General features: G+C 41.5%; 1 protein-coding gene across 1 annotated transcript in view; it reads right to left on the bottom strand.

Annotated features, from left to right (window-relative positions):
- Positions 1–26,123, bottom strand: part of LOC148330275 (uncharacterized) — a 40,420-nt gene extending 14,297 nt beyond the window's left edge. Inside the window, exons 1-2 of the mRNA XM_088305489.1 lie at positions 25,720–26,123; positions 25,440–25,625 (exon numbers count right to left, since the gene is read on the bottom strand). Coding sequence (XP_088161615.1) covers positions 25,440–25,556 — 117 coding nt within the window. The 5' untranslated portion in view covers positions 25,557–25,625; positions 25,720–26,123. The remainder of the gene's footprint in view (positions 1–25,439; positions 25,626–25,719) is intronic.
- Positions 26,124–26,383: the final 260 nt, after the last annotated feature.

The raw sequence follows: 26,383 nt of genomic DNA, 5'->3' as shown, positions 1-26,383 counted from the left end.
GCGGCCATATTGACATGAATATTGCATCACCATCCCGAGTGGACTGGTTGTTGCTACACACACACGCACACGCGCGCACAGGCCGGTCCCTTGAATTAACATGACACGCACACCCACTCATGTACATTGCCCTAAATATACTTTTCGACTACTGCTGTGATGAATCCATCAATTAATGAATGAAATCACATGACTGAAGACATGAATGACTGACAGCTGTCAATCACACCGCCGCACTCCTCAATTTGATGCAAGAGTACAGCAGTGAATGAGTGTTGTGTGTCTGTGTGTGCGCGTGTAGCCAGATGGAGACAAATGGATACGACTACAATACAACAGCCTTCGAATTCACATGATAATAACTGCTGATAAAAAAATATAACTGATGAAGAGCGGTGTCCCAAAATTCACCAATGTAACAAACTGCCACAGTGTAGGGCCAACTGACCTACTGATAGTCGCTTTTTTTTTAATTTTTTTGCCTCAAGTAGCGGTGTGTGGTACTGGCAGCCTCCATGAGTTTTCAGTGACTTTAAATTAAGCCAGTATCGGCTCAATACCGAATCAGTACTTGCTCACCCCTAGCCGTGGTTTTGTTCATTGTTGCCTTTGTTTTGTCAATATTTTTTGGGATTCATCGATTGATATCGATTCATCATTATCGTTTACTCGCGAATGCTATCTAATTGTTACTATTGCTTGCTCGCCGTCTTTTTCGGCACTTTCATTTCTTCACAGTTTATACCGTGTATACATATCTATCTATCTATATATATATATATATATATATATATATATATATATATATATATATATATATATGCATATATAAAGGGCTGTCAAAATTAAAGCGTTAACTCAGGTGATTAATCACAAATTTTTTAACTCAGTTAAATATTTTAACTCAATTAACTCAGCTTGATTTACTTAAAAAAAATTGCATTCTTTGTACCATTTTAGCTGTATATCTTTAGCAAGTCTCAGAACAAAACACCGTGTTCAAGTTCCCACAGGGCCTTGCAACACTGCTGGAGTCTGGCGCTTGTGGGCAGTTTTGAGAAATGTTTAGAAAGCAAATGTCTGTAAAGATGTCTCCATTCAGATCGTACTCAAGAATCTAAGAAAGCTATTAGAACAGTCCATGTTGCGCGCGCACACGCAAACACGCACACACACACGAACACGCATACACTGTGTGTGGGCACATTTTATGGAGTGGCTTTTGTTCAAGCCTGACATTCCCTGGTGGAATTCTAGAGGTCTAGTTTCTCCTTACGCACACACACTCACTATCTCTCTCTCACAAACACCCACGCACACACACAGGCGCGCACACGCCCACACGCGGATCCATCGTAAGGGCGGTTATGACAATCAAGCGTCGACTGGCTATCACAGTCAGACACACATTGATGGATTTAGCTGGGATTAAACCTCGCACACACATACACAAACATAAACAGTGAAAATACACGCTTGCTCGCAAGTGATTCAAACCCACACGCTCACACACGTGTACACAATGTCGCTTGCAAACACACTCAAGCAGCACGCCTTTCTCATTATCATGCATAGTGGCAGCGCTCACATTGATTTTCACTCCGTCTTAAACGGAGCCCACACAGCTGTACGTGCGTGTGCGCGCGCACGCGCGTGCGCGCGCGTGCGCGTGTGTGCGGTCATCTTGGCAATGCTTCTGCAGGCTGAGTGGATATTATGGCTGAGATTTTTCACTTTTTCTGTCTCCCTCTCTCTTTTAGTTAAATCTCCCAATCTTTTTTTTTTTCTCAACTTTTCCATTTTTATTGCCTCTTACTCCCTCAATCTGTAAATACAAATACACTGAATTCGAGATTCACAGAAAGTCACTGGGAAATGAAGGTAAAGCATGATTTTGAATCCTAAATGTAATGTGCCTTCGTCAACACCACTTATTCTTCACAGGGGCTGCTGAATCCTATCGCAGCATACTTTGAGCAAAAGGCTACAGACTGCACTGCAAAAAAGGGAATTCTTAAGTAAGATAACATTTCTAAAATGTAACAAAATGTGCTTATTTTTTTCTGAAAATAAAAATGTCAGGCATGATAATTCTGCCTGTTTAAAGATACTTCTTACTTAATGATCTTATTTGATCTTACAGTCTTGGCATTGAGTGTTAACAGCTAGTTTTAAGTCCAATGATGCTTTCAACATTTGAAGATGATTGACCAACAATGAAAGGACCTGAAGTGGGCTTTCATAAGTCGAATGTTCTTATTTAAAGATTTTACCTTGAATAAAAAGTACAAGTATGAAAACAATGAGACAAAACAGCAGTTTGTCTCTTTATTTAGATTTAACACATATTGAACAAATCATTGAGTTCACTTTCCATTGTATGTGCACTCAGTGTTAGTTGCATTTTAATGTACTCCAAAGATGATGATTGTCAATTGATCCATTTTGATACGTTGCTATAAATCGGTGGATGAAATCTGCTACGTCCCCACTGACGGTCCAGGTAGCAAAGGCACGGCTCGCCACTGGATCAAATAGAACGCAAAACAAGCAGCTGCTGCTGCTGCTCACCACTCAACCGTCCAGGGAGATTTCACAGCCACAAATCTACCGGCCATAAACGTTGTGTTATTATAGGATGGCAAGGCTCGGTTCTAATTAACCCCCTACCGGTGCATTTGGGGCTCCCGTGACACGTGATTAAAGCTTGGCGACAAAGTGTGAGTGAGCTAATGCTGCCAACGTTAGCCACGACGTGCAACCGTGACATTTGGTTTGTCAACGCAACATATTTGATGACAGTTTGATACTTTAACATGCCACGAGATAGCACCGAAGCCATAAAGCAGCATAAACTGGTATGTAGGAAGGGATATAGCTCTCGACCGAGAGGTTTAAGGGGCTAAGTTTAGCCTGGGTTGTTAGTGGACGTTATGGCGCGCCATCGCATCACGTGCATGTACTGTATATGAGTTTGTATTTGATCAGAATCAAATTCTCTGTCAGCGATTTATTTTTGAGGGTAATATCTTAAGATGAGTTTGAAAGGTATATATACAGTATAAACTCATTCAAGCAAAGAAAGCAACACGAACAACGCATGGACTGGACTATTTAACACTTGACAAAGAAACAGAACGCCTGCAGTGGATCCAAGCTCGGCGCCAGTTAGTATTTAGCAGATATAAATAACACATGTTGCGTTGCTATGAATAAACACAGTGCGTATACAAAACAGCTCTGATCATCGAAATCATATCGCGTGACATTCTGAAACCTAAACAGCAAAAGCAATTGACCAGTCGCCCATGTGGACAAACAAAGGGCCCGTCCATGCATCTTTGGGCTTTAGGGTTGTTACAGGTGATCTTGAGTTTTTCCCAGCTGACTTGGGAGAGTCTATATCAGAAATATTCATGGTTTCTAGTGTCTGTGGTATGGAAATTCAATCATCAATCATTAATCATTGATTGGCTGATATTTCATTATTTGTGGAGCTTGGTCACATGACGCATCTAAACAGGAAGGGTTGAAAAAAAAAAACAGGAAGTATTAGCGATAAGGCAATTTACATTTTCTCGCTCGATTCACATTTCTTTCACTTTTAGTTTGCAGTTCTAACTCGCGAAGTAAATATTAAAGTAAAGTTTGCTCTGCTATTTCTCAGTTTGGTCTGGATATCAACAGTGCAGTGCGAGCAAAGTAATGCCAATGTAAAAGTAATACATTATCGAAATACGAAACACAAATGCAAACTGTACATACACAATCATACCCATTATTGGAGGTGTAGACGTGGAGGTTTGAACATCTCCCAAGTTTCCTAGAGGCCTCTACACACCAAACTGACCTTGGAAAGTCGTAGCCGTTGTGTTGAATTTGGCCGTTTCAACGTAGAATCGGGTCAGGCTGTCGGGACAAATGATCACTGTGATTGGATGTTAGCTAGCGAATCAGTGTACTGGACAAGCACGGGAAGTGAGGAAACGGCAAACTTTTGAAAATCGACACTATTTCCCAAGAACTAAATAAACTTTGCTCAATTTCACTTCTCCGCTATGGACATAATGGCTGGCTGGACAGAAGAGCGCAAAGACGACTTAATCACTCTCATTGACGAAAGACCGCCGTTATTAGACATTGCCGTCAAAGGCTACGCAGCCACTATCGCCACCGATGGCATGGAGGGGTACTGCTTCTACTGCGCAGAAGGTCCGGAGAAGTTGGCATCTCAGTCGGCTTTTGCTGTGTGCTCTTCAGTCATTTTCCGGTCTGACGTGGCGACTTCTGGGACGATGCGACAGTGGGCCAGGATGGCTGACGTCAGATTGGTGTGTAAGGCCTTAAGACAACACAAAACCTAACTAAATTTGACGCTGGTTGATTTTTTGCAGAGAAATACTTGCGAGAGGAGTCCGCAATGTTTGCTACATATAGCAAAAAAGTAGCCAAGCTGGCAACACTAGGCAGCTGCTTGCTTAGTAGCAATGCCCTAGCTCTTCCCCAGTTGTCATGGTAACAATGACATACTGGGAAATGTGGACAGAACGTATACTATGCCTCCTTGAAGCCACCAACTTTCGTAAGCCAAGTCAAACGGCACACAAAAAGCCCTGCAAGTGTTAGTTTGCTGGTTGACGAAGGTAAATCCAGCGGCAAGTGTTTTGGGCTTTACTGACCTCATTTTTTTATGTAGTAAACATCATTAGCATGCGCTTGTTGGTGGAGGCCAAACTAGATTACGATGCAGTCATTAGGCCGACCGATAAACAAAACACACAAAGTGACTTGAGGCTCATCGTCGTCTTTCTAAACCAAGTCAATGTAAGTACACATGAAATTCGGCCGTAATTCTAAAAAGAATGGCCCAACTGCAGATAAGGGACTCATCTATTTGAACCAACAGCATGATGAAACAGAATGATATTTAATTATAAAGTAATTCAACATTTTATCATCTTACAACATTTGTATTCAATAGTACATGAAATGTCCAACACTAAAATGAGAGTGAACTACTAAAAAATAGCCTCTTCAGGAATAATGAATATACCTTAAAATGTAAATTACATACAGCATTAACATCATTGCTACATGCAAATGTGCATGATCAAAAGATGACATGGTTGCTGGCAATTTTTTTGCGACCACATTGCTAATGTTTACATGTGCAAACTGATTGCATTTTCATGCTTTCCACTTGATCACTTTCGTCCTACTTATTCAAATGATTCAGCGTTTTTTGGGGATTGCCTTGTTTTTGGCAACATGCATTGCACAACGGCTTCCTCCATATCGATCCAGCCACAGAAGCCATGGGAAGGAACTTCTCATGTCAAACTGGCTTCATCTTCGCAACACTACTTCAAGTCATGACCAGCCCATCAGTTGCGCGTTCAGCTATTGTTACAATTTCTTTCTGTTTATTGCTTACTCGTTCATACGTTGGCGGATTCTGTTTGCTTCAACTTGAAAACCAAAGTTAGAAGAAAAAAGAGGGACTTGGATTGACTGCAGCCAAACACATTTCGTTTCATTTTTAGTAAATGTGCTCACAGCTCACAACGTAATCAATGGGGTGGGGGATAGATGCTCTGCAAAAATAAAATAAAATAAAATAAAATAAAATAAAATAAAATAAAATAAACATATTTATTGAATCATTTTTAATGGTCCTTCTTTGTGCTTCCCGGGAGCTAATGGGCTGCGGCCGACCTGAGTCTTGGGACCGCTGCTTTCAGGCATTCGTCTCTAGCCACTGATCCACGAAAAATGTGTACTTGCATTCTCCAGTGTAACATATATATCCTGATCAAAAATATAAGCCCCACCCTACCCCTCCTCCTGGGGCGAAGTCACTGAGAAATTAGCCAATGAGGACAGAGCAGGCGATGCATCCCGACATTCGTTCGTATATTTGAATGACAAATGTAACCTGAAACCTGACGTCCATCCTTCATGCCCCTTGTGCCTGCTCACTCGCTAACTAATTTCTCCCTCGCTCGCCCGCCCGCCTGCCCTCTTCGTTCATCTTTGCACTTCTCATGCCTCCATGGCTCATTTTTTCCTCCATGTGGCTCGCCGCCCCATCCTCCCCCACCCTTCCATCCCTCCCGACTTGTCATCTATCTCAGACTTCTCCCCATGCTTCTGTGCTCCTGTCCCGCTGCCTCCCTCGTATCTATTTCACTCTTGGCGGGGGTGATCATTTAGAGGGGATGTACATGCGCATGCACACACAAACGCCCACTGACACAAACACGCGCACACACACTTACAGACAAATACACACAAAGTAGCTGCAAAACTCTTATTTTGTGCAATGGGTGTTGTTGCTTTGCGAGTGAAAGTCTTCAGAGTGATGGGGAGTAGGCAATTGGGGGGTGGGGGGTGGTCAGGTTGGGAGGGATAACGGGATGTATGGGTTTGTGGTGTTGGTTCACGGTTGCGGAGCAGGAAACAAGAATGAAACACAGGAGCAAGCAAAGCCAGCAAAAAGCAATCCTGTTGAAGCTGATAGATTTCTGTCACACAACAATGTTATCTTGCTATACACGCGCACACACGCACACGCCCACACACGCGCGCGCACACGCACACAATCACACGGTGAAGAAAACACTGACACACACCTGTATTTAATAGCACACAACACACACCTCAAATTTAAATTGAACAATACACCAAATCATACAGTGAAAAAAACTGTTATAAACACACATACACACCAAAGACGTGCCTGCATGGGTTTCCTCCGGGTAGTCCGGTTTCCTCCCGAAAACATGCATGGCAGGTTGATTGGACACTCTAAATTGCCCCAAGGTATGAGTGTGAGCGCGGATGGTTGTTCGTCTCTGTGTGCCTTGCGATTGTCTGGCAACCAGTTCAGGGTGTACCCCGCCAACTGCCCAAAGACAGCTGGAATAGGCTCCATTTTTGTTTTTTTTAGGCCAGCAGAGAAGGAACGGCAGAGTTTATTAACAAGCTAGAACATTCATTCAGTCTCGGAGTTCCCACAAAAAAAAAAAAAAAGTCCAACAATCCAACTTCACTCCTCTTAGAAACACACAACCCTTTGTGCGTGTGTGTACATATTTGGGTGTATTGAAAAATAGCGTAGAGGAAAAAGAAAAAAAGGACGTGAAAGTGATAGAGACATTGAGAGAACATTACAGACATATTCATGTCATGTCATTATCCACACCGCTTATCCTGTACAGGGTCGCGGGAGGGTGCTGGAGCCTATCCCAGCATTTGCAGTTTTGTTTTCATAACTTCATTGTTTTGCAACTAAAATACAAAGACATTTTCTTGTATTGTTCGGAATGTGGAGATTTTGTTGCTGCCCCAATAATAATAATAATAATAATAATAATAATAATAATAATAATGATAATAATAATAATGATAATAATAATGATAATAATAATAATAATAATATTAATAATAATAATAACACACAGTGGCAACTGGTGTGTGGAAAGAACATGGCTTGATCACAATTTGTTTTTCTCTTAAGAAAATGTGGCCTTTTCCTGTGCCAAGTGTCACTATTAGATTTGTTTTTTCACAGATTATATGGCCTAATCACAAACACACACACACACACACGCCCACCCACCCCCACACACATGCACGCCCACCCCCACGCACGCACACACACGCACACACACTACTTCCTCGTGTGAGGCCAACTCATTTTGCCACAAGTGGTCCCCAATTGGATCTGGTCAGAGTTCCATTACAGCTCACCTTGACCGACCTTAAGATGCCCCAAAGCACCCCTGACATGTACACACATGAACACACACATGCGCACACACATGTATTGATATAGCAGAGTGACTCATTCTAAAATAGATGGCTCACAATTGCACACACACAGTATACTGTAAGCAGGGTTTATTGAAAAAAAAAAAACACCCATGTATATCACAAACATGCGTGCACCCACACATGTACGCGCTCACACCATCTTCCATCTCACATTAAGATCCTGGGCCAGACGCGTCGCAAACACATGCACACATGCACAGACAAGTCAGATCATGTACAAGTCAAACAAAACACACACACACCCGCATGCACATTAGAAAATCCAAAAAGACTGTGGTATAACGCATGTATGCACTCACACACACTGGCACGCACAAACCACGCACAGGACAGAGTAATACACGTGCCAGGTTACAGTAGACTCAACCAAACCCACATGCACACGCACACATATTCACACATGTACCTGAGGTCAGAGTCAGTTACGTCAGGTTATAGTAAAGTCAACCAAAGACACGCACACACACAAGGTCGGACGTGTCAGGTTGTGAAGTAAAGTCAACCACTGACAAACACACACGCACGTGCGCGCACACGCATAGCATCACACTAGCTTGTATTTGAGACAACTTAGGTCATAGTGACGTCAGCCACACACGCGCGCACGCGCACCGAGTGAAACAAAGAGAGTGTTATTGATTGCATGTAAGCTTATCTGGACGGGATCATCAGTATTGATGGTCAGAGTGGGTCAGACCGGTCAATACTATCTGCTGCTCCACTGTCATTAGAAGCGCTGACGCCACACTACGATAAACACACATCCACGCACACGCCACCAGCAACCTGAGTGTGTGAGCGTGCGCGCATATGTTTAACACAAGCTAAGATAACTCATGACCTTTTGTGCCCGCAGACACCACTTGCAGTCGTCTTCTACGTCTTTTCAGTGCATTTCCGTTGACAACTCAAAGGGTGCGATTGCACAACCATGACAATACACACACACACACACACACACAACACGACAGAATTATTCATTCATGCGTTCCATCTCAAAACAAATAAAAGGATTGATACCTCCACTGAAGCTACTTATTTCATTGTTTTTTTAATTGATAAATGCAACTATCGACTGACAACAAAATTACTGATCAGACAAAACAAACTAACTACTGTAACTAACGAACTAGTAAGAGGTAATGACAATTTTACCGAAAAAAAAAGTGGAACCAAAATAATTTTGGACTATTTTCACAGCTAGATTTTGATTTAGGGTCACCGTTACGTTCAGAGAAAAATGCAACATTCGAGTAAAATTACAACAAATTTTAATTTGAATGTTTTTGTTTTTTTGTGTGACTTCAATCTCATTTTTTACACATTGTTCAAATATCTCGATAGATTAAAACATTTTCTTGAGGAAAATCGAGACATTTTGAACGAAATATATTTTTTTGTCAAATTAAAATGGAAAACTTGTACGGCAATGCTTACAATACTTTGAAAACTTCTGTTCCACTTATCCTCACGAAGGTCAAGCTACACCAAATCCAGATCTCATCATCCAGATTTCAATTGAATGCATCAAATTGCAGTTACAGTGAAAATCTGTCACATCCTCAAAATTACATTCCAGATGCATTGGGGCCATTGTTTGTGATTATTTCTCTTCAATCATTTGATTATAATTCATTTGTCATCACGTTTAAGTGAATTAAAAGGTGCACGGTCGTCGGTGTGAAGCACAAGTAAACGGAAATATGATAGTGTTGCCTCGCTGCCAAATACAAACATGTGCTCACTTCAGCTGTTGTGGCTGCGAAAAAATAGATTCCCCTTTCCACAGGATGAAATAAATTGCACAGGTGACCAACAACACAAAGAGCGCCATGATTGCTTTTGTCCAATATTGACACAATCTTTCACCTAATCGCTTGTGAAGTCATAAAATAGCCTCAAGAGACTTGTTTTGTGCAAAGACAAAGCACACAAAACTGCACACGTGCTGGAATGGATGTCATGAGATGGTATGCCTAATGGTGAGACCGCTCATGCCCAGCTGTTGTACGCTAATGTGTCTTAATGCGTCGATCGTTAACAACAAAGGTCCCGTGACAATTCCACCAAAACGCAACCTGTCGCCGAGATATATTACAGCGACAAGGATGGCAAAGGATGGCTAGATAACGCTGTGGTCTATTTCTACGTACATATATTTAATAATGGACAATTGGCACTCATATTTGTAAATATAGTATCTAAAATTCATGTTCGGGATGGGCGTGTACCGATACCAGGTATCGGAATCAGACCTACAAGGTAAGGTATTGCGTAGTTTGGGGAGGTTGTCGATACCAGGCACCGATACTTAAGGGGGGGGAAAATCTGACATTCAGCAAGTCCACCTTGGCAGTAGTTGGCGCTATACTGCAGCAGTTTGATGCATCACAAAGGACTATCAGTATCGGCATTCTGTACCAGTGCGGACTAAAAGAGTGAATACTTCAAGTCAAGTTCACTCATACTTCATAGTCTGATGTTGTCAATCTTCCGCACAAAAACACTTTGCTGTTTTCATACTCGCAGCGGCAAAATGGGGATTATCCATTGAAAGTTTGTTGTTCTGGTATCTATTGCTTTTGTTTTTAATTTGTGTTTTCATTTCCCGCTAATTTACATGACACCATATGGAAAGCCTTTTGTTTAAGCTCCAGCTGTTCTGAAATGAGCTATACAAATAAAGTTGTATTCTATTGTATCTTTTGTGGGGTTTTTTGTGTTTTTGTTTTTTTTTTTTTTTTTTTACAAATGATTGGCCAAGCTAAAGTGTTGAAAACGGCTTGTTCTCCTTGACCATGGATTGTTTACGGTTGCTGTTTCGAGTTCTCCTGAAAAGTGAAGATTTTGGCGGTACGAAGATTCCGCCCGATCCAACGTTACAGGTGAGTATAAACATGAAATATGATGTTGAATGTTACGTCAGAGGCATATAGAGAATAAATCTGACGTTAAATATACAAATGTGTTACAGGAAATATGTGAACAGAGGACAACAAAGTTGTGTATGACATTAACTATGGTCAAATATGGTGTGTGTATTGAATGTGATGGAAGTATATTACATTAGATGTGTGTAGAAACATCCAATGTGGTATATAAGTGGGAAATTAGAGGTGAGGGGAATATCTGATGACAGCAGCCAGTGTAACATGCCACCCGCACGCTCATTTACTCAACGAGGAAAATTTAGGTCAGGCTAACTAAACTTTATTTTTTTGTATCATTGACATTGTGCGACTTGTTTTGACGCTTGTGGCGTTATTTACATGCAATTGGGACCCCCTTCATACATGTCAATTGAAATGAACATGGAACAAAATCCGCTATTGGAGCTGAGTGTGGCTTGCGCACTTGTATCTGATGCGTGCTTTGAGGACTGAGGACGGACGTATCGTCTTTCGACAAGCGAACGAGCGAGGGAGGGAGGGAGGTCGTGATCTTGGTCCAATGTCAAGAGCCGACCGGCTGCGCTCGCCTCCAGTGGAGCGCACATCGGCGGCCTTCTGCTTCACTTCCTCTTCACTTCCACGTGCGTGCGTGGACTAATGTGTAACACACTCCCTTATGTATGCGTGCGTGCGTGTGTGTGTGTGGGTGTGTGATCCAGATGGAAGGGGCTTTGTAATGGCAGGACAGTTGTTGTTCTGATTATCATTTGATGCTTGTTTTTACTGCTCACTAAAGTGAGACTGAAGAGGGGATGACGGGGTGGGCTAGCTTGGAGGTGCGGTGTTAAAGAAATGTAAGTTTGTATGTTCATCTGTTAGTTTTGTTGTTTAGTTTGTCATCTTAGCAAGTTTCAAACTATAACTAATCTTACAGGCCCCCTTTGTTGCACATGCATTCGTATCTTTCTGGCCTCAAATTGAACTGTCCTATGGGTGCCAGGTACGGCTCCTCGCGAATGTGACTCCCCAACGCCAGAGCCCTTTTCTGTGAACACCTCCCTTGAGGTGTTGATGACCTCTTAGACCCTTAGCAGATAAAGAGAGACTCACTCGCTTCTAAGGCCGTAACTTATGACTTGGGGAGGTTCAGCACAAGGCTTGGTACCTCTAAAGCAACAATATCGTCATGGCCAGAGAGATAACTTGTATGTGTCAGGCCTAGTGAAAATACACCATACACCAAAAGATGTCTTGTAATCTGAAACCATTAGAATAGGCTGGAAGAGTGTGATGGAGTCAAATGTCAAGTTTCCCATTCTGTATTGCATATTCAAATTGCTTATGCTGACGCAAATAAAAACCATGTGTGCAGTCGAACACGCTGGCTTCGCCTCGGAGTTCGAGGGCTGCCCCGCGCGTAAATGACAGACAAACTTGGCTGGTTGATTCATTTGTTCAGGCTTGTTTTGATAGAAACATCCCTAACATGCGGAAAGGGGGATGAGACAACAAGAGGAGGGGGAGGTAGCCGGTAAGGAGCGCATGGACGCAATCAAAAGGGAGAAGAATGAGAAGCCGATTGAAGGAGAAGACGAGGCGATGGAGAAGAAAGGCGGTCTGGTGATTGCGCAGCGAGAAACGCAGACAAAAATGAAATGAAACACAACTAGAAAGGCAAAGTATAGGAGAGCAATGACCCCTAAAGACACCGGGCCACCGGCTATGACCAAAGGCCTGTCCGGCCTTGCAATTCACAGATATGCAAGAAACACGCCATGAGCGAATCATGGCGTGGTTCCAGTTGAATAAATGATCATTTCCAGACCAATTAAGTGAAGTTGGCTCATTTGCCGCAGCTCATCGGTTGTGAGTCACCGATACAATGGAATAAAACGGGGAAAAAAAAGAAGAAAAGGTTGTAGCGAGGCAGAGGGCTAACAAGCGTTAGTGTGGGTAAACTTCCTCTCTCTGCATCTCGTCCATCTGCTTACATTTCCTGTGTCGCCATCCCGCTTGGCGACTATCCATCTCCCCTCTGCCACCCCCCTCCTGTCCCCCCACGGTCCCGCCCACCTTGTTGGCAGGGTTCACCCGAGTCGCTATGACGCCCCCTCAAGTCCTACAGCTCGCTACCCTCAGTTGCCATAGCGATGGAGTAGCTACATAAATATATAATTCAGCATGCGGCACTCCACAACTCATTAAGAAGATCTTAGGAGGGAAAATCATTCTCTGGAGAGGGGAGGGGAGAGAGGGGTATGTGGGGAGTTTGTTCTTAGGACCACCACGGATCTCGGAGGGATTTTGCGTGTTGGATTAGGGTGTGTTTGGAAGGAAAACATTGCTAAATATGACCTGGGGCAGGACTAATATTTTCTCATTTGCACCTTGTGAGAAATTCCCAATCAAGCTCCAAAGTCATAGGTGGGCAAACATTTGCTTTCCAGAAGGCAAAGTCAGGCCACCTCAGTTTGTAGGTGAGGTAAGAAAAAAAAAAAGGAAAAGGAAAAGAACAACTGTCGATGCAAAATATGACAAATTGTTGTTTTTAATCAGAAAAATAATAATTTTACATCCAAGTGAATATGCAATTCTTTAGAATTACAAGAAAGATTGCGCTTACATTTTGATTTTTCAAAAGTATCGGTAGAGTATTGGTATCAGCCGATACTGCACAGCCAGTTAGCTGTATCGGTAAAAAAAAGTGGTATTGGAACAACACTAATTCTAACTACTTCACCACTTGTTTCATAGAATGAATGCAACATGTTAAAAGTATATGTAAAATAAAATTTAATAAAAAAATTGTTAAAGTTGTTTTATTCATAATAAATACACCAATACATAATGATCAATCATTTAATCATAGACATAAAATGTTGTATATGTATGTGTTAAATTCCTTATCTAAATAATAACACATATTGACTTACAATTTTATACAAATTAAAATTTCTCCATTAATGCAACAATGACTGCAGACAATTTAAATTCCGGGAAGCCAATATGGAAGAGAGGCAGGGTCAATTTGAAGCCCACCATCCATATTTTTGCCACCCTACCCTAATGCAGAATGATATCACATCTCCACAGCCATCCCGAGCGTCTGACGGCAGTGTTTGTTAAGTGTATTTTCCATGTCGTTTGCGATTTTCCCAGCGGCGAGAGACCAAGAAAACGGCCGTTTGATTGCAACATAATTAAATGTGCCTGCATTGCAAGTTGACGAGCGCCGCCTTTCAGATGCTTGCCCGCTAACGGCAGACGTGCTCAGCAAACGTGTCTCCGCCTCTAATTGTATCGGCGCGAGTGCAATAGCTCACATTTAGGCTTTTATCTGAAGTTGTCATGCATATTTAATGAGTGCAAACAAACACCATAAAAAGCACAATTGGGGCATACAGCAGATTGGTGGCTTCCTTTTAAGCGGTATACACACGTAACGATAAATGATGGTTTCTAGAGGATGAAGTGATTATTTTGTGGTGTGGGGGGGCTGTTATGAACAATGTTTCCATTCTTTCATTCCTTGTTGTGATCATTTGACCATTATGAGACAATTTGCTGACTGAAAGAGAGTTGCGAGATTGACAGCACGGTATGGCTTGTAGAAAATTTTTCAAAATGAATGGATGGAAATAGACTGTAATTCTTTTAAGAATGGTTGTGAACTCATGTTGCACGAGTGCAGGTTTCACAAAAAACAGCGGCACAGAACTTGCACAACTGTTCACTCACATGCATACAGCCCACCCTAAGCGAACATTTAGCACTTTTTCGGTCATAAAGGAATAGCTCAATTTAGCTGCTCAGGCGTCACATGACGGTAAACAAAATATCCTATTTAAAAAAATAAAAATATGTTGTAAAAACTAAAGGAAATGCACCATTTTCATCTTGTTTGACAGGTGCAAATCAAAACAGTTTCAGGTTCTCACCTTTGCCCCTGAAAAAAACTTTGCAACAAGACATTTAATCGACTTTTCACTTGTGATCCATACTGCAGATTGAACGCGATTGCCGTACTTTTAGCTCGAGAAAAAGCTAAAAACCTGCAGATCTTTTAATTCAGTGCAGCCACCTACTCAAGAAAATGTGCTCCATGCCCAAGACTCAACGTCATGCAATCCAAATCGATTTTACAAGTATCATTCCAACAACATTCAGAAAGAATTCCTTGTAAACAAACAGGTCGTACGTGTGATTGATCTGGCTACTGCTAAGCTCCTTCATTTTGGCACCTGCGTGCAGCGCTAAAATGCCCACGCAGTCAATATACCACCTCCGGTATTTTATTTATTTTTTACATTACAAGCAAGACAGCAACAGTGACAGAATTCAAAACACATTGGGCCTGATGCAAAAACAGACGAGAATTGGATTGCACACATACACAGATGTGGAAGCTGATCTGCTCACCAGGAACAACCAGGATGAACGCGTCTGCTAAACTGGAAAAATTGCAGCACGGTTCATTGAGCGTACTTCTGCTTGAATGCATAAAAAATAGTGAGAGGAGAAAGATGCAAATTGATTCAACAAACCAGATTTTGCATCTGTTAACATCACACCTGAAAGGCAAGAGTGAAGTTGCGCCGCTGTAGTTATTGTGGCAAAGAACGACAGGCCACGTGGACAGCGGATCTTTACCTCAGGCGAACATTTTGGAAATGCCAGAAACATCTGGATGAGCGTCTGGATGAGCTAAAGGCTAACTAACTCTTAACCACTGTCTCAAGAAGGAATCATGCCACATCACCTCAGATAAAACTCTGTATCAACTCTGCATTTCTTGCGCCTGGGTCATTTCAGTGCAAGATGACCACTGTTGCTGGCCTCTCCCAGAACAGCTTTTCAAGTGTGCTGTCCCAAGTTTGTCACTCAAGATGGGAAAATATGTCCAATTTCTGTGGACTCGAGGCCAATTAAATCAGACAAAACATAGCAAGCCAAAGTTATCTGAGAAATAGATTTCTTTTCTGCAACTGAGCAATTTATTTGTATGCCTCTACCACTAACACTTCCAATTCCATCACTTCAAACTCGGCCTTGCTATCAAAGTCAGAAAATGCCTGATTATCTAATGTCTCGAGATGTGTATTTTGTTAAGAGTCATTTTCCCTGCTCAGAAATCAGTCTCATCGATAATCGGGAATCATAAAACTGTTCAATGTTTATGACGGCAAATCCTTTTGAGTTTGAGTTTGGATGTGTATGGTGTACTGTGTTGGCCGGTTCTACACTACACCACACGCTGGAAGAGTAGTAACAAACCACCTGGCAATTTTTGCTCTCGTCGCATTTGACTTCTGTCACATTTTGAAAATTGGTTTACATTGTGAAAAAGGAGCTCCGAGACTGCGTCACTACAGGATTTACACTCCCAAGATCAAGAGGACTTATCGCACTAATAAAGCCAGAAGACCATTCGCATTTGTGTGAGCGCTGCTGGAAAAGCTCTTGAGTCGTGCAGCTTTCAGCTAAGACTGAGAGCATGCAAACATGCTGCCGTTACCGTGGAAACTTCCAAAAAGTGGATGTCAGATTAAGACCAAGAGGAAGCGGTAATGTGTTGACGTGTAAACACGTTTCACGCACTTCCTCCTGAGGGCCAACGTCGGTAAACTCTTCATGTTCCATATGACAACATCATAAATAAGCAGGATGGTTCAGCCAAGCGCAATCGCTCCGGAGGACACACGCGCAAACACACCCCCACACACACACACACACACACACACACGTGGCTGTGGGCAGCAGATGGCTCCGCAGTCATGGCTGATGTTTCACACATCCATAGAGTTCCCGCCACATGCACGCTCATCATGTCGCATGCACCGCACCGCGCACACACATGCCCACACACACGCACACACTTAAAAAAAAAAAACACATGCATGAAGACACGTGCATGAAAAGAATTAGCCCGTATTTAATTTACGGAGAGAGGATCCAAGTTGTTCGGATGAGTTCAAGGCACACACACATTTATGGCAACAATAACAACAACCACAAACACATCTATTGCAAGCACTAAGTACACCAAAGTGACAAAAACTAAACGTACATACAATAACAAAACCACACACACACACACGCACACACACAGCATAAACAGCTACATCTACTCTTTTAACATCAACACTCACATCTCCAACAATAGCAACAAATACACACATATCTGCAGTGACAACAACACACTCATCTACTCCACACACATCTACAGCATCAACAACTAAACAGCAACAGTAATAAAAAGAACTACTACACACACACACACACACGCACGCACATTTTCAGTAAATATCAACAACACACACATGAAGCCACATGCTTTCGGCTGTTACTGCTTTCATTTTTTTTATTTTATTACTATTTCCTACAAAAATAAGTTTCAAAAACATTTGGTATCAGCAAAAAAAAAAAAAAAATGTCATTTGCTCGTTCCATCGGCAAGGCTGAAAAAAAATGAACTTAAATACAATTTATGTGTTTAAAAAAAACAAAACAAAAAACCCCCCCAACATGATCTTGACTTGTTACGCGGAAAAAAAACGGCGCTACATTATTTGGCTTGGGATGGACGTTGCCACGGTAACGTGTCCACTCGGCTCACCAATGTTGGGAAATTGTGTGAAAAATTCCAGCGGCTGCGCACAAACCTCATTTGGATGCATCTTTCTGGCTAAAGGTTCTGGCTCGTGAGTCAGGTTGACGTTGCAGGCGCTTTTGAAACTGAGAAGACTCATCAACACTTGTGCTGAGGATGATACATTCATTAAGAACACAAAATGAAGTCACTCACTGTTCTACACTCATCTCATGGACTCATAGGTGACAACGAGGCACTCTATAGCGGCTACAAGAACCCAAACCTCCAGTCCAGCAGTTGTTCTTTTGTTTTTAAACTTCCCCATTCCTTTTCCACCCTTTGCTCTTTCGCCTTCTATCTGTGCCATGCGCAAAATCACGGGCAACTATGAGACGCTTGAAAGCTGGCATGCCAGCGAACTGAAATTGTGAAAAAACAAGGTTACCGTTCTACCTCCACAATTCTACAGTCCTCAGTTTTTTTCAACATTTTCAGCAAAACTCTGTAAACAAATCTCTGAATTGACTTGACAAGGTCTTTAATGAATCAAAATAAGAAATCCAATCGTCTGATGTAAGCTGACTAAATTCCCTAATGAAGAAAATAACTGACAACTGTGTAGCTTCTACATGAATGCTGAGAGTTTGTCATTGCTGAATATGCGTAATCAGTCACTACAGCAATCCTCAGTTATTAGTGAGACTATGCACTCAAGGTCAAGTGCACTCTTTCTCACACACGCTCTCTCACTCTCTTATCGTCTGTCTCATTTTGAGCTCTTTAAAAAGTGTTGAGCAATCGTGAGGAAGGAGATCAGAACATCTCCAATTGGACGACAATTTTTTTTTCCTTTTTTTTGGCCCAAAGTCCATTTGAGGATTAGGATCATTTATTAGTGGGACGAGTGGGGCAGACTGAGACATGACTTAGCCCGGTAATGGAGGCCAGGAGAGGAAATGGTAAAAAAAATCAAGAGTCTCATTTAAGATTTCATGAGGTGTTTTTTAACTTTTATTGAGCCAAGGCACATATTTTACATTCCGGAAAAAAATCTCATGGCACATCAACCACGCAGAAATGTTATACATTTTGCCATTTGTAGTAAATAGCAGGCCCCTGACAAATATCTATTTCTTTAGGCTATTGCCAATTCCGATATTAGGCAGAAAACCATTCTGTTCACCGTGATGACTTGAGCTCTAGATTTAGATGCTGTATAAGTGCAACATAATCATAATGAGTGACTTACTGGCCAAATATTCTGTATGCATAATGCCCTTTAACGTTAAACCACATTTTGTCTACTCCATTATTTTCTTTGCCATGTAGTGATGACTTGACTTCCAAATAACACCACATATTTCTTTCACAAGTCAAAACATTTCATCCTTGATGAATTTGCATTTGATAGACATGACGTACAGGCAGAGGCTCAAACTAAAACGGGAGTCAATTTTAACACGAATAATGCACACAATGTGTGACAATAAACTTTTGTGAAATGATCTACGGCATACTGCATCTTAACAGGCATATGAGAGGACGGAGAAGGATGTCATTCACGCAAAATAATGTTTTGCCAGCCATCCATGTGTTTTACTTCCCGCCCATACCGACTGAACAGCATTTACTGTTCCATGAGAAAGTAAGATTATGTAGGCAAAAACTGGCCAATTACTCAGTTGGGCCCTAATAAAAATAGATAATCATTTCAGACCAACTATGTGAAGTTTCCTGCTGCAAATGAATGTATGATGTGTCATGGCATGGTTGGGAATCACCGATATTGAGTCAGCTCTGACTTAAAAGGCTTTTTTTTAAATTTATTTATTTTTTACTTTGTGCTTGACAAACGCATGTCAAATCTCAGCGGCTTATTTGCAGGCGTGCCGCTTTCGCGCCGTTTCATCAGAGGACGCCCGCACCGACGGAGATAAAATTAGTCGTCGTGCGCACGAGGATCCAAGGTGACTGGCGGCCGTCGTGTGTGCTTGTTTGCCAATTAACTCTCGGCGTATATATAGTGCACTATTCTGGGAAGAGGTGACGGGCGCAGCAGCCGTTTGAAAAGGCTCATTATTGCTTCACTTTTCTTCTTCAATTTATTCGCATTATTACTTTGACAGCTTTGATGTCTGACTGGAGAAATCGTGTGATTTTTTTTTTTTCTTTTTAAACATTGATTAATGAAGACATGTTTGATTTAAGCAACTTAAAGGGACAGTTTGCACTTTAAAAGTGTCAGATGGATTTGAATGTAGCCCGACTTCAGGTGAGTCGCTGAACAACGCTACGTTGCTAGCATGATACTTTTGTAGGTAAGTGGCAAGTTTTTAGAGCAGCCGAAAATTGTACTCAAGTAAAAGTTATAAAAAAAATAAAAAATAAAATAAAAAAAAAGAAAGTTAAATGAATAGGCGTTGCTCCAAATACCTAAGTGAAAGGACGTACTTAAGAAAGTACTGAAAAAAAATTCAAGTATGGTAAACGGGCTGTCACTTATATAGTGCTTTTCTACCGATGGTACTCAAAGCGCTTCACACTATTACCTCACCTACCTACTGATGACATGGCATCAGGAACAATGGGGGGGGGGTTCAGTATCTTGCTCAAGAATACTTCGACACAGTCACAATGGCCAGGGATTGAACCCACAACCTCTTGGTTGGGAAACGACCACTCTACCACTGATCCATGCCGCCCAAACCCAGTACCGGTACTGCGTTGAATAACTTCTGATTGACATTTTTTTCTAGTCAGATCAATGTCTATTAAGAAAAATAAACTAATAAAAGCATAACACATGAATGTGCAAATTCAGATTTTCAAAATAGTATCACTTCATCTCAAACAGGAAGAATTAACATCTTTAAAAATAACACAAATTCCTCCAAAGACGTCAATTCCTCCAGAACAGTGCTGTCTGTATTCTTATGAAAATCCGCAATTATGGCTACCCATAACATCCAGAATTCACAACTAAATTGAACTCCTCACCCACCTCTGCAACCATGGCAACACCCCAGTCTACCTCAAAGACCTCCTCACCCTGCACACACCGACTCGGCACCTCCAGTCTCGTGGCACAAACGTCCACACCATCACCAAACAAACCTTAAACCATGGGAGACTGGGTCTTTAAATCCACGGCCCCTGCGTCTGCAACGCCCTCCCTCCATAATAAGCATCTGAGGACTACTCGGCCGCTGGACTCTTTTAGAAAGGGCCAGAAGACTTTTTGTTCTTTCAGGCTTTTCCCAAACTTCTGTTAATATGGATTTATTTTCTTGGATTTGATTGTTTTTGTGTTTGGCCTGATTTGCATTGTGGCACTTGAGATTTGGATTCAATGGATGGATTATACATGTAATGTAATAACCTTATTATTTTTATAAATTCTGACAAATTCAACCGCAAGAAATTGACTTATAATATTTTGTCACTTTCACAACAGCACAAAAGCTCACCAGGCAGAGATTACAAAAAGAGAAACAAAGCTACAGTGTGGTTATGAAAAGTATATTTAAAAAAAAAACTTATCAAAATGTATTTCTCAAAAATGGAAGAAAAGATTGCAATTTTTATATTACTTCTTATAATCCAATTTTTATGAGTTCTGAAAAAAATGAGCTTTTTTCTAAAAAAAGGTAACCTTAGAAAAAAGGAAATATATATATATTTCATAATAAATAAAAACAAATTAACTCATTAGCTAATAAAAACACATAAAATAGATATATACACAAATATACATACACACACACATATATATATATATATATATATATATATGTTAGTGGTGTCAGAAAAACGCGTTATCAATGTGATTAATCCAACCCCTTTTTAACTCCGTCAATATTTTTAACGAGCGATTAAGACTCATCTTGGCCTAATAAACAATGTAGTCCAATGACGTAGCGCTGACGCTTGCGAGAGCGGGAAGAAACCATCAACCAACCGAAATTTAGGACACGCCTGCATGGGCTTTCTCTGCGGGGTTTGCGCTACGTTATAGAACTAAAAGCATCATAGGAGTGGTAAAAATGACGCAAATTAAATTCTGAACGGCAATTTTTTTTTTTTTTTTTTTTTTAAGTTACCTAATGGTGTAATTGATAAGACCAAAGTAATTTGGGTGTATTGCCATCGTGTACTAAACTACCATCACAGCACGTCTCGTTTATAATACCATTTGATGGCCAAGCACAACGCTGATGCCGATTCTCCAGCCCCTTGTCAAACCCAGGCATCCATGGATAAGTTGCGACAGAAACCGGTGGCTGGATCAACTGAAAAGAGACTCGCCGAAGCCATGGCTAAGTGGGTGGCCACTGCGTGTTAGCATCGTGAAGGACGAAGGTCTGGCAGAAATTCTTCGCATTGCGTCCAACGACTGTACTTATGAATTGTCCTCGAAATACACCATTGCAACCCACATTTAAGACTGCGCAGAAAGTGGAGAAGGCGGAAGCAGTCGCGCTCACCCGTGATTACTGGACTTCTCTCAGTAACCACAACGACCTCAGTGTGACAGCCCATTATTTTGACCCATTTCATTTGCACTCTGTTGGCATTTTATATTCTTGTATTTGTATGTGTACTTGTATTACTACAATTTGATCCCTTAGAAAGGCTGTTGAGATGCTGTATTGTGTGACTTTGTTTGATTCGAATCCAATGCTTTATTTTTTTCCAATTAAAAAAAAGAAGTATTTGCAGAAAAACGAATCAATTCTCATATATTAAAGGTATTACAATACAATAAAATATTGAATTATATACATTATATACCACAAATGAGAGGGATTTCTTTTTACAATGAATAAAGGGATTTTTTACAATGAATAAAATGTGTGATTAACTATGAGTTAACTCTGAAAAAAATGTGATTAATCATGATTAAATATTTTAATCGCTTGACAGCACTAATATATATATATATATTTATATATATATGTGTACAGGTATTTATAAAATTGTCAGCATAAAATCTAACTTTATTAATTGAAAATGTGACTTTGACTTGACAAAAACAAATTATTTCTCCAAAAATATTACTTGTTTGTGAAAAACTAAATCTGATTTTCTGTGATATTTGGTAAACTCACCTATTGTTTTTTTTTTTTTTTTTTTTACTGTAAAACTCGACTAAAACCCTCTGGAGAACGTCATGCACTCGTAAAACAGCATGGGAAAAGAAAAAAGGTTAAAATGAATGAGAAAAATTGTAACTCATTTGTTGATGAAGAAGAAAATTTTCACCCCTAAAAATGGCAGTTTCAGCCATTTTTTAATTAGCTTTTTATTTGTTTTATTTTTTTTCAGCATTTGTGAATTCATCACATCTCAATTCAGGTGACAATCACCAGTTGTATGCTTGCGCAACATGATATGCTGCAATCAGTAATATCCTTAATCCAGTCGGATTTAGAGACAATTATTCATATAGGATTAAAGACCGGAAATAATCCGTTGTTGGGTTAATCACCATTCATGAATCGTAACCTGAATGTTCAATGACAGTCAATCACAGATTATGAAAGCCTTTTTTTTTTTTTTTTAAATACAAGAAAACTTTTTTCCTGAAAAAAATAAAATTTATTCCTTGAAAATGTGTCTCCTCTTAAAAAAAGAAACAGACTCCATGTTGTCTTAAATTAACGTGACGTAGTGCATGTTGCGCAACTTGAAAGGAAGGTTTTTCCAGACATGACAAATTGGACGACAAAAGCGGAACATTCTAGTTAGCTTCAGTGAATAATGAGTCTCACTTTCAAGCCAGGGAGATATTTGAAGTTTCTCTGTGTGGAAACTTTATCAAGCAAGAATAAAAAAATTTACAGCGTGTATTATTTGTTAAAATCATCCCTCTCTGGCCATCTTGTGCCAAACCTGACAACATTCTAAACTCGTCTGTGGTTATGAATGTGAGAGGTGCTTTTAATCAGATCATTTTTTTCAATTTCAATTTCCCAAAGTTGCGATGATTGCGCCTGGCAGCTCATCAAAGGAACCCCGGTGCCAGGCGCTCCATGGCGAGTGGGCCGGCCCGGCTCGGGCCGGACCGGGCCAGGCCAGGCAGCCAAGCATGCAGCCGCCACCGCCGGCGAGCCAGCAGAGCTCTTAGTTTTGTGCCGCCTCCCCGCCCCCATCCCATCTGCCTCCCTGTGCCTCCAGTCAATTAAGCAAATGGAAGTGGCAATTAATTAACTGTGCAAACACTTTGATTAAAGAGCTGACAATCAAGTCAGAGGGCGGGCCAAGTGACGCTGATGCAGACCTAATGACTGGGTGGCTCTCATGCGGGAATAAACATCAGCAAGCGTATCTTGGGGCTCCGCTATATTACTTTCAGTGAATTATTGACAAAGCGTTTAAAAAAGTGCTCACTTACGCTGCAAAAACTCAACTAAGCAAGATTCAATATTGTAAATCAAGACAAAATATGCTTGTTGTCTCTGCCAACATATTTTCTCTCAGCAAGCACTTTTTGTGTTTCAGCATTTTGCTTACGTGTTTTTCTAAAAATCATAACAAACATAGTATGTTAAAGATTCTTCTTGTTGTCTGGAAGTATTTTACTGACTTTCACAATATCATTATAAAGTAGCAATATGCTGACTAAAAAAAAAATTCTTTACGTCATTGTAGATTGTCAGTCATCCAGGTTGTGGCAATGTGCAGTTTTCGTCAACACTTCAGGTTTGTTGAATTTGAAAAAAAAAATACTTAGACAAATTCGATTTGAGGCGGACAATTTAAAACATTATTTATAATTTGGCATTGATGCTTTGCCTTGTCAAGTCTTCATTATGGATACAACAGAACAGTGGATTTCTCTTATGGATAACTAAAGCAATTAAGTGTGATGCCATGGCAAGTGGGCAAGGAGACCTGCAGTCGCCGATGCACTTTCAGCCGTTTCTTGAATGGGACAACCAACCGAACACGCAAATACAACACTGGCAAGGAGCTGCTTTAGGCCCCTACTCACAACCAGCCAATCACACGCAGACTAAACAACCAACCGACTTCAGCTCCTGATGGCACCCACTAAGCCACGCCCCATACAGGTACACATTCAACACTTGAATACACTACATGTAGTTGTTCACCTTTCTAACGCAGTATTTCTTTACAGTCTTTTTCATTTCTATTTTGCAATACAGTACAGTTTTTTTATGATTAAATAAACTATACAGGGAGGCACGGTGGCCGACTGGTTAGCACAATGACCTCACAGTGCAGAGGTCGTGGGTTTTATTCCAGCTCCGGCCTTCCTGCGTGGAGTTTGCATGTTCTCCCCGTGGCTGCGTGGGTTTTCTCCGGGTGCTCTGGTTTCCTCCACATTCCAAAAACATGCATGGCAGGCCGATTGAACACTCTAAATTGCCCCTAGGTATGAGTGTGAGTGCGGATGGTTGTTCGTCTAAGTGTGCCCTGCGATTGGCTGGCAACCAGTTCAGGGTGTCCCCCGCCTACTGCCCGAAGATAGCTGGGATATGCTCCAGCACCCCCGCGCGACCCTAGTGAGGAGAAGCGGTACAGATAATGGATGGATGGATGGATAAACTATACACAAAAAATGGTGGTACTTTTTGTCGGCTGCAAGGGATTAATGGCAATTTAATTCATTTCAATGGGGAACTATATCAGAGTAATTGAGTTACAAGCTTTGTCAAATGAAACCAAATGACAGCAATTTCTCCTCGCTTCTTTGGTTTTGGGCCATTAAAAAGCTCAGAGTATCATTACTGAAATGCATGAGACAGAGATGAGGTCCTGAGACTATTGGCTTGGTGTGAGGACAATAAATTACAGCTCAATACTGCAAAAACGAAGAAGATTGTCAACGACTTCAGAAGGAATAAGACTGTACCTTAACATGTTTTTTTTGTTGTTGTTCAAGCCATTCCCTCTGGCGGGATTTAACTTGACAAAAAAGATCAATAATGACTAATTAATAATTGAACTGGATCAAACTGAAAATATTGACTAATGAATATTAACGACAGGTGGCCCGACATAGTTACGTAGTGGGCCATCAATGTAATCCCCTGCTTATGTTTCATTGATGTTAGAAGTTTTGAGAAGGGCTTTCTTTCAGAAATGTGCCGTACCGGTTTGTTGTTTTTGTGTCCGCCGGCTTCGATTGGTCCTCGGAAGACCCCTTTGATGCTCCGGAGCTGTCCGTCACGCAGGTGGGTGGAGCTGATCACGATGTAGTAGCACGCCATCGGAAGCTTTTTGCAGACTTTCCCGGACTTCTGCTGAGAGCGTAATGCGTCCTCGTCCTACTTGAGTGTCTTCAAACACACAAAAAAAGAGGAGAGGAGAGTTTTTGCTGTCGCTTGTGATGAATTAGCTTTCTTCTGCAAGTTTCTCCTTTAAATATTTCACCGGTCTCTTGTCCTAAATGCGCCTCCTCCTCTTCTTCCCGCTGGCTTTGCGCCCCATCTTTCTCTCATCGGTTTCTCCCAAATGTTGCCACCGACTCCTCCTGTTTGCCTGGTGCAATCGCGGCTGCCTCTCCTCTTCCTCCTTCTTCCACACTTTTCCTCTTCTCCTGCCGCTGCTGTGTACCGTCAGCATGGGCTCGGAGGAGAAGAATAAGATTGTCAGTGTGGTGCTGCTGCAGCCAGCTTTCTGCAAGAAGCTCCGGCCGCACGTGGCTGCACCGCCATCAGAGTGCTTTGCTCCTCAGTTACCCACCGTTACCATCTGCCCTTTTAACGCATGGAGTGCTGACGCTCTCTCTCTCTCTCTCTCTCTCTCTCCGTCTCTCTCTCTCGCCCCTCACTCGCCATCCCCTCCTCTCTTGCCGCCACAATCATCTCCAGCTCCAGCTCTCCCTCCTCCGCCTCCTCTCCAGCCAAAGGAGACAAGCGCCACCTACCGACGAGCAGGGAAGCGGTGTGGAGAAACTCTCCTCCTCATTTAAACTTTATGGAAAGGGGTCCACAAACTGCTTTGCTTGACAGGTTTCATTTAACAGAAAGCTTTTTAACTCCACTTTTAAGCTACAAACCAGTGTTCCCCCCCCCTTTTTTAAGTCCAAGCTATG

This window comes from Idiotropiscis lumnitzeri, chromosome 9, assembly GCF_059441095.1.
Source record: "Idiotropiscis lumnitzeri isolate Australia: NSW breed Sydney's pygmy pipehorse chromosome 9, RoL_Ilum_1.0, whole genome shotgun sequence".
Taxonomy (NCBI): domain Eukaryota; kingdom Metazoa; phylum Chordata; class Actinopteri; order Syngnathiformes; family Syngnathidae; genus Idiotropiscis; species Idiotropiscis lumnitzeri.
This window is presented reverse-complemented; position numbering and strand designations above follow the sequence as displayed.